At 33.1% G+C, this 18,263-nt stretch overlaps 1 protein-coding gene across 1 annotated transcript in view; it reads right to left on the reverse strand.

Moving 5' to 3' along the window:
- Positions 1–1,357: 1,357 nt before the first annotated feature.
- The window catches only part of Dhc93AB (Dynein heavy chain at 93AB), a 39,540-nt gene continuing 22,634 nt past the window's right edge, over positions 1,358–18,263 (reverse strand). The window contains exons 27-52 of the mRNA XM_040714851.2: positions 17,732–18,250; positions 17,301–17,649; positions 17,038–17,179; positions 16,834–16,971; positions 16,486–16,772; positions 16,127–16,388; positions 13,202–13,507; positions 13,033–13,131; positions 12,851–12,982; positions 12,473–12,784; positions 11,785–12,042; positions 11,574–11,712; positions 11,042–11,516; positions 10,721–10,963; positions 10,403–10,652; positions 9,789–10,322; positions 9,124–9,360; positions 5,545–5,704; positions 5,297–5,470; positions 5,067–5,207; positions 4,627–4,841; positions 4,003–4,269; positions 3,535–3,707; positions 3,274–3,394; positions 2,756–3,204; positions 1,358–2,166 (exon numbers count right to left, since the gene is read on the reverse strand). Of these exons, the coding sequence (XP_040570785.1) occupies positions 1,926–2,166; positions 2,756–3,204; positions 3,274–3,394; positions 3,535–3,707; positions 4,003–4,269; positions 4,627–4,841; positions 5,067–5,207; positions 5,297–5,470; positions 5,545–5,704; positions 9,124–9,360; positions 9,789–10,322; positions 10,403–10,652; positions 10,721–10,963; positions 11,042–11,516; positions 11,574–11,712; positions 11,785–12,042; positions 12,473–12,784; positions 12,851–12,982; positions 13,033–13,131; positions 13,202–13,507; positions 16,127–16,388; positions 16,486–16,772; positions 16,834–16,971; positions 17,038–17,179; positions 17,301–17,649; positions 17,732–18,250 (6,623 nt within the window). The 3' untranslated portion in view covers positions 1,358–1,925. The remainder of the gene's footprint in view (positions 2,167–2,755; positions 3,205–3,273; positions 3,395–3,534; positions 3,708–4,002; positions 4,270–4,626; positions 4,842–5,066; positions 5,208–5,296; positions 5,471–5,544; positions 5,705–9,123; positions 9,361–9,788; positions 10,323–10,402; positions 10,653–10,720; positions 10,964–11,041; positions 11,517–11,573; positions 11,713–11,784; positions 12,043–12,472; positions 12,785–12,850; positions 12,983–13,032; positions 13,132–13,201; positions 13,508–16,126; positions 16,389–16,485; positions 16,773–16,833; positions 16,972–17,037; positions 17,180–17,300; positions 17,650–17,731; positions 18,251–18,263) is intronic.

Below are 18,263 nucleotides of genomic sequence, written 5' to 3' on the forward strand. Positions count from 1 at the left end.
GATGTGTTTTTGATCCATTCAGTATCCGGTTGTCTGCAGAATAGTTCGTTGAGAGAAGTTACCAGCTAGACAGCTCACATCGTGTTGTTTGTTAATGCAGCAACCCAAGTTCTTATAGTACCTGAACCCCCTATTTCTACTACCCGAAGAGATGCAAAACAACTTTTTCAATAATCCAAGTACTTCAAGCTCAACAGTGATAACCTGGAACTCTTCTCCTACACTATCTTTATCAAGAATTTTTTTTTAAATTATAAGAGTAGCTCATCAATAATTTGGAAGAATTGGCTGAACATCAACTGATTTGGGGTTGTTTTTTTTTTCTCTTTTGAAAAGAAAAGTTGCAAAATACTTTCAAGATAACGTGGTAAAATAATAAAATTAATACACTATTCATGTACAATACATACATATACATATTGGTGCCAAAAAGTTAAATATTATAATCAACAATGGATTTTTTCTCTATATATAAATATACCTTATAATTATAATTACAATTTAAACCAACATGAACATTCAAAATATTATCCAAAACTATTTTCGTATATGAATAAAATTGTAGGTTTATAGCAAGCACAAAATTACAATAAGAGAAGTATAATTATTTATTCATCAATCAATAAATTGATTGCTTGTTAACTTTTTTTGTTTAGTAACATTCTAACATCAAATCTTCATATCTACATAATATATTTAAATAAAGACATTCATATTTGAGTAATGTCGATTCACGGGAAAAGAATAATATTTTTTTTTTTTATATAGAAAGTTATTTTTTAATGTAGTTATATCACTTCGCTGCCTTTATTGTATCAGAAAGAAAGAAACCCGACACTAAATTAGTTGGTAGTTATACAAATAAGTCAATCACGCCAACTAATATTTATTTTTGATGTTTTACTGGACTATAATTGTCAAAATATTTCTCCACAGTTTTTAAAATAATAAAAATTTATAATACATATATTTCATAATATTAAAATTATACATAATATCTTATTTGATTCTTTATTATAATATTGCCAAGTAATATTTTATTAAACACGTCTAGCTCTAAATTTGTTTATAATAGACAAAATGTCTTCATAGAAATAATAAGATGGAAAATATATATACGACAAAGGATCAACAAGAAACTGTATTCCTGTCCTTTTGGAAACAGAGCATGTGTATATCATAAATTATGATCAAATATAATTATGATTCATAATTCAATACTTTGTTAATTTATCAAAAAGAATAAATTATGACATAGTATCAAGTGAAACGAGAGCTGAAAACAAAATATCGTAGGTATTTTTGTGTTATTATACTAGTACTAGGGTGTCTCAATTTAGGGATAATATTTTATGGCTGGGGTTAAATTTTGCTTTGTTATGTGTGATAAAAGAGGGAATCCACAAATTGTGGAGAACTTCTTAGACCCCTTCGGTATATGTAGAGATAGAACCATAGTTCATAATTAAAGGTATCCCAACAAGTTGATCTCAAAAAAGCTTTTTGACGGAGAAAATTGGTTCATTCTAATAACAGGGTGTTTTTTAATATCTGTATGGATAATGTACATCCAGAAGAGATGAGTCTCTGAGTGCATAAAGTCAAAAATAATATTTCATGTTTATCCATAATACCTTTAACAAAAGAAGGGATAAGAATAAGGAGCAAGATTAGAAAGAAGGATTTCATTTCTGTGATTAATTATTTTCTTTCGAGGAAAGGTGGCGATGATTAAGTAAGTCGTAGAATGAGATTTGCTAAGGGGTCAAATAAGCATTGGGACTTGGGCAATCCTTAAATTAATACCACTAAAGATGGCCCTCAAATACCAATTACATACGCAACGTAAAAAATATGTATATATAGGTACATATTAAAGCCTACAACAGGTTTTGAATATAAATAAATAGTTGTATATGTACAATCTAAATCTGTAGAAGAAGGGCCACTCCGGCCAGGATCCATTTAGAGGGTTTTTCCCGTGTCTTTAAGTTAAATGTCCAAACATAGGTGGGGCCTCTTTGTCGTGTTTTATAGACAGGACAGTCATAAAGACTCCTAAGCTCTGTTTTATCTTGAGTGAGTGCCTTGATATAAATCACAGGCATTTGAGGGTGTAATTCCTTGAGGCGTGACTCCACTATGGATCCAATGTTCGGGTCCCATCTGTAAAAATAAAAATACATTTATATTTTTAAGTTGTGCTGTTGTTTTGTTGGTGGATGAGTTATGTAGTATGAAGGAATATACTTATAGTGTGTGAGCCAAAGCTTTTCATGATCATCTTATGTGAACTTTTATATAGGGTAATTTGTCATGCATATACATAAGTAGACATGCGCATTTCTTCTCATGAGGAAATCTATTTGAAATAACTACAATCTACACAAGTACATACATGGTACAATTTTTCATTTCTGCTTTCTTTATTCAAGACATGAAGAAAAGTAGAAGCTTTAGATGATTACTTCAATCCCTTCACTCCCATGAGCGACTTACTCCCCTCCCTTTTTTTCTAGTCCTTACTCGTTTAATAAATCTTGGAATAAGCATCCAAAGGGGGTCTTATTTGTTTTTGACATATTCATATAAGTACATATTATGTAAATATAAATACACATATGTACGTTACTATATGTTGGTAATTATATTAGAATGAATCTACTCATTTTTAATTAGAATAGCTTCTATGCATTGCTATACCTACTACTAATTGCTAAAGAAATTTAGTGAGGAAAGCAACCAAAGCACTCACCTTCCTCCTTCCATGTATAAACCATAAATATAGGCACCCTCTCGTGGGGGTTGCGTTATTTCCTCTTTATACTTTTTGGTAACTTCGCAAACGAGTGACATTTTATCCAGTGGAAGTTCATTCTTCCGAGCAGTACTCTGCATAATAGCCGTTAAAAAGGACTGTGGATTAAAAAATCCAGAGAGCCAAACTGAGGAGGGTAAACTGAAATCTGAGGTCCATGCCTCTAGTTCCTTGATACGAAGTATGAGATCTGCATACCAAGCAGACAAGCCATTCAGAGAGGCGTAGGCTCGTTTTGTCCAACTAGGAGGAACTTGATCAAAGAATAGAGAATTACCAAGGTCCTCCATGTCATTTGTGATTGTGAGCTCTCCTTTCAGCCCTAGGTCCAGTTCTTTGAGGGATCGCTTCATCTCCAATGTGAGAATGTTCATTCGTTCACATTCCTAAGGGGGGGGGGGTAGAAGAATAGGAGTTATCATATGAATAGGTAGGTGAAAGGAAGAAAACAATACCTGAAAGGCAACCACTACATAAGGTGTTCGCTCCTCAACCTTTCCCATTATCTCATTTATATTAAATGCCTCAGGAAGTTTCTCCATGATGTCATCCACAATTGTTTTAATTTTTTCTTCTCTGAGAAATTTATATAACTTATTAAATTGTATTATAACTAATTCATAAAATCATTTATATCCAAAAGTAAGACAGCAAATATTTTATGTTACATATATTTTGCCATAATCACATAACTTATTCATTATGCAACCCCTCACCTTGTTGTGACTGGTCCTCCAGTTGCTCCACTCTCCCGTGGTTGTAACTCAAAGACGGTTCTGAAAAGTGTCTCGGAAGTTGCGGTCAGAAAACCAATTTCGGCATTAGGATGTAATCCATAAAGTATAGGAGACTCCGGTGGTAAAGTTTCAGTAATGTAATTATGGTAACCCTTGCAAATAAATTGATAATGTTAGTATGTCAAATTTGACACTCTAATATTACTTAATAGTAATGCTTTAATTAGATAGGGCGGAACATGTACATAAGCAAAAAAAAATAATAACAATAATGATAATGACAACTAGAAAATATCAAGTTAATCAAAAATAATAATGGCAAGTCAAACAACAAAGATAGTAAAAAAGAATCAAACAAGATAATTAACTCAAATGAGACACAATCAGCAACCTTAAAGGAGGTTCGGGTTCATTTTTAAACTATTATTTTTAAATCATATTGCTTACCATGTAATCACTATTAGGAGGAGTAGGAAATCCAGGGGAGAGCATAAGTTCTCCATCTAGCTGATCTGGATGCATATACTCCTCTAAATAGGCCTTGCATAAACGTCTGTCCCAATCATCCGTAATATGTCCTCCATACATGATTTCTCCAAATAAATATCTTAGATCCTCCCAGGGGATACGATTGTTAGCCTCAAGATAATTGTAAAGAACATTCATACTGATGACCAAATCCCCAGTATTGAAGGGGTAAGATTTGTTCCAACCCTGTAGTTGTTGTATATTAATTGATTTCTAATTAATTATAAGTCTTTAAACGGTGATAGTGCAAGAATTTTGAATAAATTATGAAAGATAAAATAAAAGGACGAATAAGAATTTTGTTTCTTTTCATATAGGAATTACTTTAAGTATTTGCAATTATTGTGCAAATTATTAAATGTAGATTCTGATGTCCAAGTATCCCAACTCCTAAGTACATATTTATAAACATTATTTAGTTGGCTTTCACCCTTTTAAAAAAGACATGATTGATTTTTTTTTATAAACTTCATTTTCATATTTTAAGGATTTATGTTAAGGTCATTGCACAATAAATTAATACTTATGAAGTAATGGATTTACCTGTGGACCAAACTTTCGTCGCTCTGCCACAACAGCATGAAAATAACAAAGTGAGAAAAGAATGCTTTTAAATTCTGCTTCTTTGGAACACATTTCCAATGTCTCTTGATCAAAGTTGTCGAAGGCTTTATGAAGATTAGCCTGCATTCCTGTAGGTGGCTCATTTGTGATCTTGATGGATGCCTCTAAAATACTTTGGGGTATAATATGACCCTCTAAATAGGAATAACAACATTCATTCTTTGAATAAATTATTAATATACAAATGTGATTATAGGAATATTGTCTAAACAGCAATTAGTGTAAAAAACCAGGTCTGAAATTACGTCATAAAAATATGATAACATTAGGAGACAACTTATCTTCTGACAGATATAACTATAAACTAGAGTGCTCCTCGCTGATACGTTAGAATTTTCAGAAATACATATCATTCTTACCAGGAGTTGGAGAAGGCTCTGCACTTAAAAATATGCGATAGTTGTTATGAGAGCCTTCACTGTATTCTTCAATTTTTTTTTCCAATGTTGGAAGCCAGGTTTTCACCAAGTGAATGTTTTGAAGGATGACCCAATGCCCCTCTTCAAAAAAAAAAAAAAAAAAAAAAAAAGAAGAAGAAAATTTGAAAAAATCAAGAAATTAAAACTCGTAGCTTTCTAAGATAAATTACCATTGGCTGCGATTCCTATTGCTTCTTCAGCAACAACTTCTTGTCCTTGACCCAATGACACATTGTGAAAGTTTTTGTTTGCTTGAGTAAATCCCAATTTTTTCCCCAAGTTTTCAACATCCTTGAGTGGATTGACACCCGGAGATAGTATGAAAAATATAGGTGTATTTGGCCCTAGGTAGTGAAGATTTAAATGAAAAAGAAAAATATACATACATATAGATATATATGTTTTTAAAACAGTATACCAGACTCCTCATAAGATTTTTCAAATTCTACAGATCTATTTTTCACATAATTAGAGCCCAGTTTTTCTTCTACAAAGCCTTGAACTGCATAGGTCATTCTATCTGGTCGCAAGGCTCTCATCATGCATAGGCGTTGTAAAGCATCTTTCTTTTTCCATTCCTAATATTTAATGATTTAATTAATCAGATAGGTATGTTTATACAAAATTCTATTAAAAAATTAAAAGGAAACTGTTTTTCTTCAAAATGAAAAATAAGAATTATATTCGTATGTATCACTTGAGAAAGGAATTTAATGAAACTGTTTTAATTCAACAACATAACTTTAAAATTGAAACTTCTGATTCCTTTTACAAATAGAAAATGTTGTTTAAAAAAAAAGAAGTCATTTCCAAGTGGCTATTGAAGACTGAAAATTTACACATAACTTTTTCATTAAAATACTACAAAAGATTAAATTAACAGGTCACATTAAAAATAGAACACCCTAGTACACACGTTAAAATAAAAATTAAATTAAATTTGACCTTTTATATTACCTTAAAACTGTACTTCATAAACTTAAAATGTTATATAACTATTGCTTTAATCATATAAAAGCTTTAATGATCAATACATTTACGGGGTTCTTCTTATTACTTTGAAAATAAATTAATAAAATATGTATACATGGGTATAAAAGTATTTTTTATGTTAGGGAGGAGGGGACTTTTGGGTGGAAACCAAAAATTATTTTTTCTAGAGATTTTTCTATACATTTTTTAAATGCTCTTGCATACGAAAAATTGGTATAAAATTAAATTTGATTTTAATACCACCTCCCCCTAAACAAACAGATCGTGGAAATACCTATAAATATGTAAGATAGCAATTTTTTGGTGCCCCACAATGGTTTGTCTCAGATTATGTATCATCAAAATAGTGATGTTAATACGAAGTTGGGTGTAATAAATGTGGTTTTAAATTTTAAAATAATGTCATCGGTTATTTTTGGTTTTTATACTTCCAATTTTATTTAACGAGCTGATTAAAATGCTGATACTCTTTTAAGCAAAGGAGACCGAAGCTATTAAACAGTAGAGGTAACAGCAGAGATTGCTATTTTGTAATTCTAATAATTGGTATTTGGGTCATTCCATCTCATGTGTACACACTTTTTTGCAATTTACGACATGATCATTTCCGATTTTGATGATTTTTGGTGAGCTTGTTTTTTATATAAAACAAGAGAATGTGTGAAATATTAGGGTTCTGTAACTCACCTGGGCCGTTCTAGTCCCACTCAAAGTTGGACCTGATGCATTGGATCTGTGTTGTTTAGAAGGACATAATTCCGCTCATAGTGGCTAGATTTTAACACAAATTACGTCAGAAGATGCACAAGAACACAAACTTTAACTATATTCATTCATAATCTTATTTTTATCAAAAATAAAAGTTTGGCTATATAAAATTTTCAATTCTACTATACTTAAATAAGAATCCTATTTTATTTTATTAATCAGCAGAAAATATGTATATTATATATAATACAAGTTTATATATAGAACAATAATACTAATATACTATCAAAGCAGCTCTATATACTCTAAATGATGCTCTTGTTGATCCCATTCAGATCCACTCTGAATTTTAGATATCCTTGAAAACATATACTGATACATGTTCTACGAAAATTAAAACAAAATCGAAAAGATGCTTGGCAGGGGCGCCATTTTGAAGGCTGCACCAGAGCTCCAAACTTTTATTTTTGATTAAAGTAAGATTACGATTAAATATAAGTTAAATTTTGTGTTCTTGTGCATCTTTTGACGTAATTTGTGTTAAAATCGTTTCGCTAGATGTCTTTTGTGGGCTATATCTCACGATTAATATATTGCATCACTATTGCGTACACTAAAAAACAGTTCATTTACATTTTTGGGGTTGGGGAACCCAGATGTGTGTTACAGGGTTCCTAAATGGAAGAAGAAAAAGAAAAAAATTGACATATTCTTCAGTATCTTTACGACCAAGGTAATAAGGAGTTATACGGGCAAAAAAAAGGTTCTTATTGACCCAATACGGTATCTAATGCAACAGCACAGCAATGCTTCCAACGATTCTGTTCTAGTAATATGGTCGTCAAAGATCTCGATGAAATAATGGAAATTGTGGAGCTGGACCAGCCTGTATACACTTATTCCATTGCCCAGGAATTGAATGAAGATTAGCCAGAAAACCTTTTGGAACCATCTAAATCGGATAATCCTAACTATATTAATTTAATGGTCAAAATGAAGCGAAAAAACGCTAAGAAATTTTTACTTCAGCTTTTATATTTATATTTTTACTGTTTATATTAAAATCAAGCAAAGTTTGTTTGTCTCTCGGACATTGGAGGACACATTTTGACGAACGTGTGTTGCTAAAGCTCAATTATTCATACTAAAAAGAAAAAGGAAGTAAATATTTGGTTTTTCAAAATAAAAATAAACAAGAACAAAAATTAAGAAGGCCATCTGGGCTACCCACGGAAGAAAATGAAAACAAAATCGGGTTTGCTGCTTGGCAGTGGTGCCATTCCAGTTGGACAGATGGCTGGCCACAGAGAGAACTAATGCCTCCCCCCTGTCTTTAAAACCAAGTTTCCCGCGAGCAAGTAAAGTGTCATTCTATCATCTTCTTTGACCCAAAAGAGAAGTTGGGTGCCGACAGGTATTATGATCTTCTGTCTGACCAAGTGATATTTTGGTTGAAAGCTGAGGCCAATGGTTTCAACAAGACTCTGACCCCTCTCACAAGGCCTACAACACCCAAAACTTGTTGAAAGAAGAGAAGGTGCCCTTTAGGGACCCCCATACCTGTCCTTCTACCACCTCCGATATTAATCCCATGGTTTACTTTTGTTAGATTCATGGATTCTCGTTAGCAACAAGTTATAGAACAGAACGGGGCATGTTTTGCTTAAATTGGATGATTGTAACACTTCTTGTAAAACATTGAAATAAAGCAAAATATACAAAAATTACTTTTGCCCCAAGCTTTTTGTAAAACTATATTGCACATATATTCAATATATAAAATTCGGATAATAAAGGGATACGAATATTTCTAAAAACGCTCATATTATCCGGTGCTATAAGAGTTATTTTTTATACACAGGATAGTGATTTAAATCGAGTGTATTTTTAGCTGGCCCATTTTTATGAACTGGTAATCTAAAGAATCTTTTGCTGTTGTCATTATTATTTAACTCCTGAGTACTGAGCTTCCTTTCCTAATTATACTCAAAACCTGATGAAACATTTGTGTGTACTCATAAAATACCGGGAGTAACCTTGTGAATTTGTTGCAGGTTTATAACTATAACCCTTTGTTGGACTTAGAGTAAAATGAGTATAATGCCCTTGTTTATTTCCTTTTCCTCTTCCTTCCTCGTCAAAATACACAGGATTTTCATCACTAGTGATGTATCCAATATCCTCTAAAAATGTACATATAAAAGAATAGATTTTTGTATGCAATATTTATAAAATGTGAATAATTCGGGGTTGGGAATGGGAGTATTGGATACATCCCTAAAGTATTTGTACATACCTGTGGAAACTTTTCCTTTTCCGGACACTCTGCCTCCACAAACTTTCTCCATCTCTTTGAATTGTTTTCAATGTCTCTATCAAGGTTTCTAAACTCTTCCATGGTTGATAGACTCTTAATTGCACCCCATCCAGAGTGACTTATGAAGTCTAGCGGACTTGTTATGTTTGGTGTGATAGGGAATCGTAAAAGAAAGTCCAGTTCTGCTGGATTAATCTCTTTCTTCATCAAGAGGATCTACATATTAGGATGAGAAAAAACAGTAATTTACATAAAGTATCATGAAAATGGGATGAGTACTCTGTTAATATATAGCTATAGGTATGTACCTAAGATATACAGCATTTAGAAAAGACATATATCTATATGTGTACATAAATATATGTAAATATTCATTCAGTTACAAACCCATCAAAGACATATATATATCTGTAATGTTGAAGAGAAATTGTCTTTCTAGGGAAATTCAATTTTGTACACTCCTTTTCCATTATACATAAGCTATTTACATCGAACATGGTTGATGTGTTTGTATACTAAAGAAGTATACAAACAAATAAATAGGTCGAAATTTAATTACTGTACTACGTTTACATGTAAATATTTCTTTAATTATGAAAAATAGTTTTGAAATTAGCTATCAGGTTCTTTGTTTTGTTTTTTACTTGAAATGTCATTTGCGCCGTGAAGATAAGTTTATCACATTCAAAAAGTCCTCTTGTAGTGTATTGAAAAACAGAGTGAGTAATGCAGTCCTTTAAATTCAAAACGCGTATTTTGACCTCGTCGGCTCTCTCAGCTCTCTGGATTGCTACGTGAAAGACAACGCTAAAGGCTTTTAAGGAAAATTGATATATGGGGTTTATTTTGAACAGGTCATTCAGAATGAAATACAGGACAGAGGCTCTGGCTGCAGCAGGTCGATAAAGCTCTCGAGCTTTATCAATTTCGAAAGAGGTTTTCTTTGCCTCAGATACTTTTGCCTCAATGTCTGCAGCAGTTTTTTTTGTATGCTCCAAATTTTCAACGAGGGCTGTGTCACCAAGGATATTGTCTCCAGCAGAGCTCAGTCTCATTAGAAGATCATCCTCTAGAGATTTTAAAAGGATTTTGTATTCGTTTTGTTGACGAGTTAGCTCAGCCTTTTGATCTTCTAAATCGGGACGGTCCACTTTTACAACTTCTGCTAGGAGTTGATCCTAAAGGAGGACAAAGGAAAAATAATTATTACGGGTTCATTACTTGGTCCTAAATCGGTTTCAAAGAAGTTGGATTTCACCTCTAAGCCAGAGCGTGTTACTGTAAAATTAATTAAGGTTGTTTGAGCTTGTAGCTCCGGTTTATAGTGAGGATTAGCCAATTTAGTGTGGAGATAAAGTTGAAAATCACTATTATATTCCACTTCTTTATCCCCCAATTTGATGGCTTTGCCTTTTTTAATCAAGAGCCGTCCAAGCAAAGGGTCCAGGACGGGCTCTATCTCTTCATCTAAGTTTTCAATCAATAAATTTTGTCCTCGAGTTACGCAGCTATTCAAAGATAGAATTGAAAGGGGAGAAATAACGTTTTATATCTTTCATAACTAAATATTAATTACCTCTCAATTATGTCCAAGTAACCCTTTTGGCCTAATCGAAGGACAGTCAGGTTCTCTGTAAATTTATTTTTGATCCATTTAATGCCTTGTAATTGAGGATCAATCATTAGTGGCCATTTAACTGAGTTCGTCAAAATCGTTGCATTTTCGGTAGACATGTTGTCAGAAGGAAGACCTTCATTATTCCATTGGGCTATTGTTGCATCGTCCGTAAGAAGGGATAAGACATTTGCTCCAACATATCTATACATGTGTGTATTTATAATAATATGTGTAAGAGAAATATCAATAATAAGAATAGCTAATTAATTAGTATGTTACCCGAGTGAAAGCGGAATGGGTTTTTGAAGCTTTTTCAAGTGGGGTAGCCATTTTTTCTCCAATAGCTCAAGTCTGTATTGCTTTGTAAAACATCCCAAATAAGATATAAAGGATGCAACAAGAAGAACATCTCCTGGAAGCATTTTAGCTTGCTCCTTAAATTTTCGAACGGAATCACTCCATCGAATCTTTTCGGATGCAAGTCCTCCAACAAGTCTATTTGCAAGTTGAATTGTTTTTGTAGTTTCATCTGCCTCCTTTTGGCAGCGTACTTTTTCATCAATGGCGCGCTGATAGTCTTGAGTCAACTTGGCAAGAGTAGCCTCGAGTTGAAGAACTTGGGTCTTAATACTTTCTAACTTGTCTTGAGCTGCAGCTAACTCATCATTTGCTTCCTCTAGAGCTTTTCTCTTTGGCTCCACATCGCAATATACCTCATAAAAACGTACAATATTAATAACCCAGGAGCATAGACCTAATAACGGAGGAAGAAATGTTGTGTTTTATTTTCCTGAAAGTTAAAACTACTAACCTGCTGCAGCTCCGGACTTTGTTCTCACAAAATCTGGATCAAATTCTTTGTCTTTAAGATAGGGTTCAAGTGCAGAAATAATGTTAGGATGAATATTTTCTTTGTCGTAGTGAATCAACCCTTCAAGAAAAGGGTCTACCTAAGAGCAGTAATAAAAATAATACATTAGTTGTCTGACTTTTGAAAATAATTGAATCCTAGGGTCTAGTACCTTGGACATCATTATCTTTGCTTTGGCCCAAGAACGATCCTTGGGTACTTTTCCATTAGTTGAAAAAAGAACCATAACTGCAGAGGTTACATTAACCACAACTGGTGGAGGTGATCCAAAAGATTTTAACTCAGTTAAATTGGCTTTGTTCAGCGTGTTTAAAGCTTGTTGGGCTGCTTCTAATGCCGGTTCAGCCTTTTTTAAATCCTCTTCGCAATCAATTTGCTTCTTTGATACTTCTTTATTTATGACGTTCACCTATTTTTTTTTTTTTTTTTGCAGGTATGTTGATAAATGTACATTATACTTATAGGATCATAAATTCTAAAAATACATATATTTTTGCATCTTAAAATATATGTACATTATATAATAGTCATTTTTACGTTATTTACAGAAATAGGCATAGTATAAGAAGAGGTACTGGAATTCTTATTTTATGCTCTTTTAAAGTCCAACACAAAAGTAAATGGTGTTAATTCTTTCAAAAGGTTGAAATTCATTTTTGATAGAAATAAAACTTGGAACATCTCATTTTAATGGCTACACCAGATTTGATAAAATGGAGAATATAAAAGTTGAAACTATATAAGTATTAGGAATGGATTGTTAATAGAAAAAAACTAGTTTCAGAAATGGAGGCTTTTCTAAAAAAGAATCCAAATAAATTATTTATAAGCTCACGTACCCTCAATTCTTCTTCATCTGCAATAGCTTTTTCATTTGATACTTTTTCCGTTTCTACACCAACAATCTCAATCAGTTTGTCTGCCTCTTCGTTCTTTTTCTTTAGTTCAATTTCTTGTTTTGCAAGCTGAGCCTTCAGCTCAGCTACTTGAGATGCAGTGACACGAAGTTTTTCCAGACCATTTTCAAGTCTCATCATCTTTCCCTCGAGCTCTGAATATTGATTATTAAGAATCTTTATATATAGATTAATTAACTCTAAAAAGGATTTGGGAGTTGTATAATTGTGTCGTCGATCATTTGCCAAATAAACCTATTGTTTATGGATTGATACCTTTGTAGTTTGTACATGTATTGAATAACTATATTAAAAACTTACTTTAGACATTTCATTCACTGACTCATGAACATAAGACATAAATTGACCAACAGAGGTCTTGATATCCCCTGGAATAACTGTAACTTCATTCAAAAACCTCATGGAGACTGACATTAGGGCCTCTTGGGGCCACTGAAATAAACGTATGCAACATGGTGATGTCTTCAATAAAAAATTTATACCTCGTGAAACCAGTCTATACATGTGCAATTGGTGATAGCTGGGAATTTCCGTCCACGAACCCTCAAAGTATTTCCAACAGGAGAAAAACATAAAACCACCTGTAAATACATAGATATGTAAGCAGCTATACAAAAATAGAAAATATATTTAGTAGACATAAAAACTTACTTTTAGTTGCCTTCGAACCCTGTCAATAAAAAATTTCCAACAGTTTTCTTTCGTATCTTGAATCCCAGCTCCTTTGACCTCATTCCTCACCATTGTTACAATATTTTCAACATCATCATCATTAAAAAGATCAGGGATCTCCCCGGATGCAAGAAGGTTATTGATAAGAACGAGGAATCTTTCATCTGCAACTTGAGCGTCCGTCATAAGAAACACAGTTCCAAGATTCTTAAGACCTGTTTTCTGATATAGGTTTGCTAAGTCAGCTTTCAAGTCCGTAGAACAATATCCCTTACGAAGAGTTACCTATTAAAATAAAAAAAAAGATCATAAAACTTTCCTTCTTAATCAACTTCATATTAACATTCTTCAATGGAATATCATTGATTATGTATAAATAAAAGTTTAATGAAATATTTTCAAATCATCATATGTACAAGCATACAATAATAGTTAAAGAACGAGAAATGTGAAAGGCTGTTTTTTGAGTATGGAAAACCTTGGTCCACATACTTTCTTATCATGAGATTGCATTTACTTAAGTTTTCCTTCGAATGATCCCAAAGATCAGCTAAGGGATGAAATAGGACGATTTTAAAGAGGTATTGAGGTTATTTGCTTCGGGCCACGATGGATTATAAAAGATAGGTATCCTGCAAATAGTCGATTTTTCATAAATAAATAAATCTTTTAAAAAAAAGTCTGACTTATAAAATTAATTGAGTGGCGTATCACATGACAATGTGCTGGACAAAATACTCTTCTCTCGAAATCAGTGTGTGTGGGTTAGATTCACAATCGCTCCTATAGTAGGAAGTAGACAAATATGGATATGGATTTCATAGAAAATTTCTAGGTCAGATGGAGTAATTGTAATACTATAATCTTCACTTATAATTGATCGGTGCAACTCTATCTTACCAATTAAAGGAAAATTAACAAAGGCTCAAAATTAGTTTTGAATTGATATAAGAACTAATATATGTATCCAAGTAATATGATTTGGCTGATATCAATTATCATAATGAACCTTCAACAATTAATTGCACCTAGCGGCTGTAAATGAAATTATGGAGGTTTTTTTTTTAAATGGAACCTGTTTATTACTAGAAAAATTTATGTATGAATTTGAGTAATTTCAGCCTCAATCACACGCTCCACACAACCCCAAAACGCTTTGCACACGTTAACAATGTAGTGCTTCGACATTGATCACCACTTTTTCTCAACCGATTGTTTTAGGGACTCAATACTGTTTTGAAGTTATCAACAGGTATTGTTTTCAATTTGTCACCACATGCTTCATTCAAGAGAATTCAAGTCGGGGCTCTGTGGGGGCCAGAAATACTTCGGACAGAACTTCATTTTTTGGCCATGCAATCCTGAACTTTTTTTTCCCGTATGTACAGGAGCCTTGTCCTGTTGAAAGCAATAATCGGGTTTCTTTGATTGCTTTGTGATCTTACAAACCTAGGGATGGACTTTTGTTTGCAAAATCCTTTAGTACTCCCAGCTAATCAATCTGTATGCAATGGGAAACCAAATTGGCTTCATTTTGTGACTTTCAAATGAAACAATGCCAAACATCATTACGTTTCACTTTTCTCAAACATATGACCTGATCATTTTGCCTATTTTACACAAGATCCACAGTAAATGTCTTCTCGTCCGAGAAGAATAAAATTCGTTTTCTGTGATACCTCAGATGATTGTAAACCTTTTTCTACCAATCAAATCTGAATTGTTGAATGAGCAAGGGTCGTTCAATATGTTGGAGAGACTTGCCATCCTCTTCTTTTATGACATTGGACACTTTGGAATGGCTCACCGACTGCATCTTCGTCAGGTCCGTCATCGTTATCTTTAGATTTTTCAAAAAAGCTTTCGTGTCAGGCTTAAATTTGATCGGTTTTCCACCTCCATGACGATCACTGATGTCTTCATCATTGTTGAACTTAACCTTGACCCTCCAGAAGGTGGTTCTGCAGATATCGAGGTTCTTTACAATATCATAATTGTTAAATCTGATGCAGTCTAAATAGAGCTATTTCTTGCAATTTTTGCTCTATTTTCGTTAATATTTATTCTAGAGACTTGATAAATACTGCATTAAATAAACAATCCGCTGTTCGTTTTAGATAATGCAACTTTTGTATAAATTTGAACAAAATCTCTCAAAACGCAACTTAAGTCATTTACAAAAAACGTTCACGGCCTGGTGTGTACAATGCTCATTTTTAGAATAAATACCTACGTATTATTATAATTATTTTTTTACTTAAAAAGAAAATAATGATAATGTATGTGGAGGATTTGAGAAGAGCCTCTTATGTAGGACGACATCAGCAAATGCTTTCAATAGGCCAATCAGGTCAAGAGAGGCCAGAAATTGTTAACTTGGTTAAAGCATAGACGTCGGTTTGCCCCCCTCCTTCCCCAGACTGTCCCCCTCCCTCGACTACGCCATTTAAAACAAGTAAAGAGCCTCTGGTATCCCTCTCCAAAATTTAAATGAATTTAAGGCCTCTGTCGAAGAACATTAAGCGGCCATGCCCGAGGCCTTCATTAACAAGTTATATGGCGTCATAGGCACAGTTTGGAAGCCAATGTAACAGCCAAAGGAAATCTTTTTTTTTTTTGAAACAGAAGGATATATCAATAGGAAAGTAAGTGATAAAACATTAATGTTGTACTCCTTTTCGTTCTAGCAAAAGTTTACCTTATTTATACTTTATAAAAAAGTTCGCGCTTTTACCTCGGACACTTTATAATCTACTGATTATAAAAACAGAAATGATTTTTGAAATACAAATATGTTCATATACATCTATAAATGAACCCCTGTTATGTCAAAACTATGGTTGAGTAATGGACGAATGGGTGTGGCATCAATAATTTTAAGTTTTAATTGTAATCAAAACTCACTTGGAAAACTTCCATGGAAGAGATATATGCAGCTAATCTTGAAAGACTCTGTTTTCCACTTCCACCAACTCCAACTAGAAGTGCATTTCCTCGAGGAGATTCCAAGATACGATTTATTTTACAAATATGAGACATGGCGTCTTCAAACAAAACTAGATCCATGGCAGCGTTCAGCTCATTATAACTTGTTAATGCTTCTGATAGTAACTTATTAAGACCTTCCCAATTAGCTATTGGCATGTATTTTGGTTCACCAATTCCTCTGAAAATAGAAGATGAGTAGTTATGTATTTATGCGTATAAAATATATCTTTGTAGATACATTTGATTAAGCTTTTGATAAACAAGTTAAAACATACTTTGCAAAGTGGCAATAGATAAGAGGTCGATGAAGGACCTCAGTCTCTGGCATGTCATCAAATTGTTTCTTAAGGATATCCTTTTGTATTTTGTCAAAATTTTCAATGTCCTTGCTATCAGACAATTTATCCTGATAGACCCGATGTGTTTCGTGACACCAAAGCCGAACAATCTCAGTAGGAGTAGAGACGCACTCATTTGACGCGAACAACATTCCTTGAAATACATTGCTCAAATCTCTCAAGTTGAAAACATAGTGGAATTTGACTGCAGTTGGCATAAATACCTATAACAATAATAATATTAGGTTTTATCAATTAGCTCTAAGTGTTGCAACTACAAATTACCTGAGAAACTTTTGCATGCAGCTGAAGAGTGGCATTAACTATGTTAGAGCACATTTTTCGTACAAGAAACGCAAATTTGTTTCCAGGTGCATCTAAATGATCTGAGAGTATGGAGTTGTATATAGAGAAGAGTGAATCCTAGTTGCACAATAATTTTAGATAAAATATAAATTATAAGTATGTCATAAAGTGTGTAGTCCTTACTTGATTTGGAAAGCTAACAGCAAATGTGGCAAAATGTCTTTGTAACCTTGGATTAATCGTAAAACTCCCTGCTGTAGGGTTCATGCAAGCAACATACTGACAATTGTGAATATCCTTTGGTGTTAATCTATTGCGATCATACCTTCAAGAAAGATTTTATGATATAATTCGAGCATTATTATACTCGCAATTTACAATATATGTAGGTATACTCTATACCTACATATTACGAGTATATAATATAATGATGAGAGAGGCCTTACCAATGTTTATAGTCCAAATGTTGACGAATAAGTGTATGAGGTTGAACTGTTCCATATTCATCAACTTCCGGCATATTCATATCATCCAAGAAATATACTAATTTTTTATTCCCAGGTGGCCCAAAATTTTTCCCTGCTTTTTTCTCTAAAGGCTTTTCTAATATTTTCTGAAGCATTTCAGAAGTGTAATAGTAGTTAAACGGAACATTGGTGACCATGTAATTTTCATCCATTTGTGATAACTTTTCATTAATCAAAATAGTTTTTCCACAGCCTGCTCCACCAACGAGCATAACGGGTCTTCGACGATTTACCAATAGGTCCAAAAAATATTTAATACGAATAGTTTCTGAATTTGAAATAAGTTTAATAAAAAATGATTAATTAGGTATGATTTCTATTTTTTTATTAAATATATCCACAATACACACCTGATGTGTGCACAAGTACGGCTTGCAGAGGCAAATCGGGGTCTAATTCGAATTTGGGTACCTTTTGAACCCATGGTAAGAACTCTTGTTGTTGAGAATCCACATAAAAATCAAAGACATTACCATTCGGAGGGAATTTGATAGACTTGAACTCATTTTGAAACCATTTAGAGAACTCTGATCTATGATCTACAGTTCCATCATAATAAAGAGCACTACCGTATGCCCATATACAAGCAAATCCAAAGTACATTTCATATACTTCCTTTGATGAGTCAGGTGGAATGTTGTTGGAAGTGAGAAGACATTCTAGAAGGTAACAGAGGGTTTGAATATGTGTTATATCGGGAAGTGGAGTAATTTTCTTAAATCTATGCTTGATAGTTTCAGTGAGAACGGGGATATATTTATCAAATAAAATGGTTAAGCTAGCTTTCTCTGATGCAACTTCTCGAGTTTCTATCCAACTAGTAACATAAGGATTCCATCCTAAATCCCCAGGATTAATGTAGAGTATTCCTTAAATAGTAAA

The sequence above is a fragment of the Lepeophtheirus salmonis genome, chromosome 6 (assembly GCF_016086655.4).
Source record: "Lepeophtheirus salmonis chromosome 6, UVic_Lsal_1.4, whole genome shotgun sequence".
NCBI classification, from domain to species: Eukaryota; Metazoa; Arthropoda; class Copepoda; order Siphonostomatoida; family Caligidae; genus Lepeophtheirus; species Lepeophtheirus salmonis.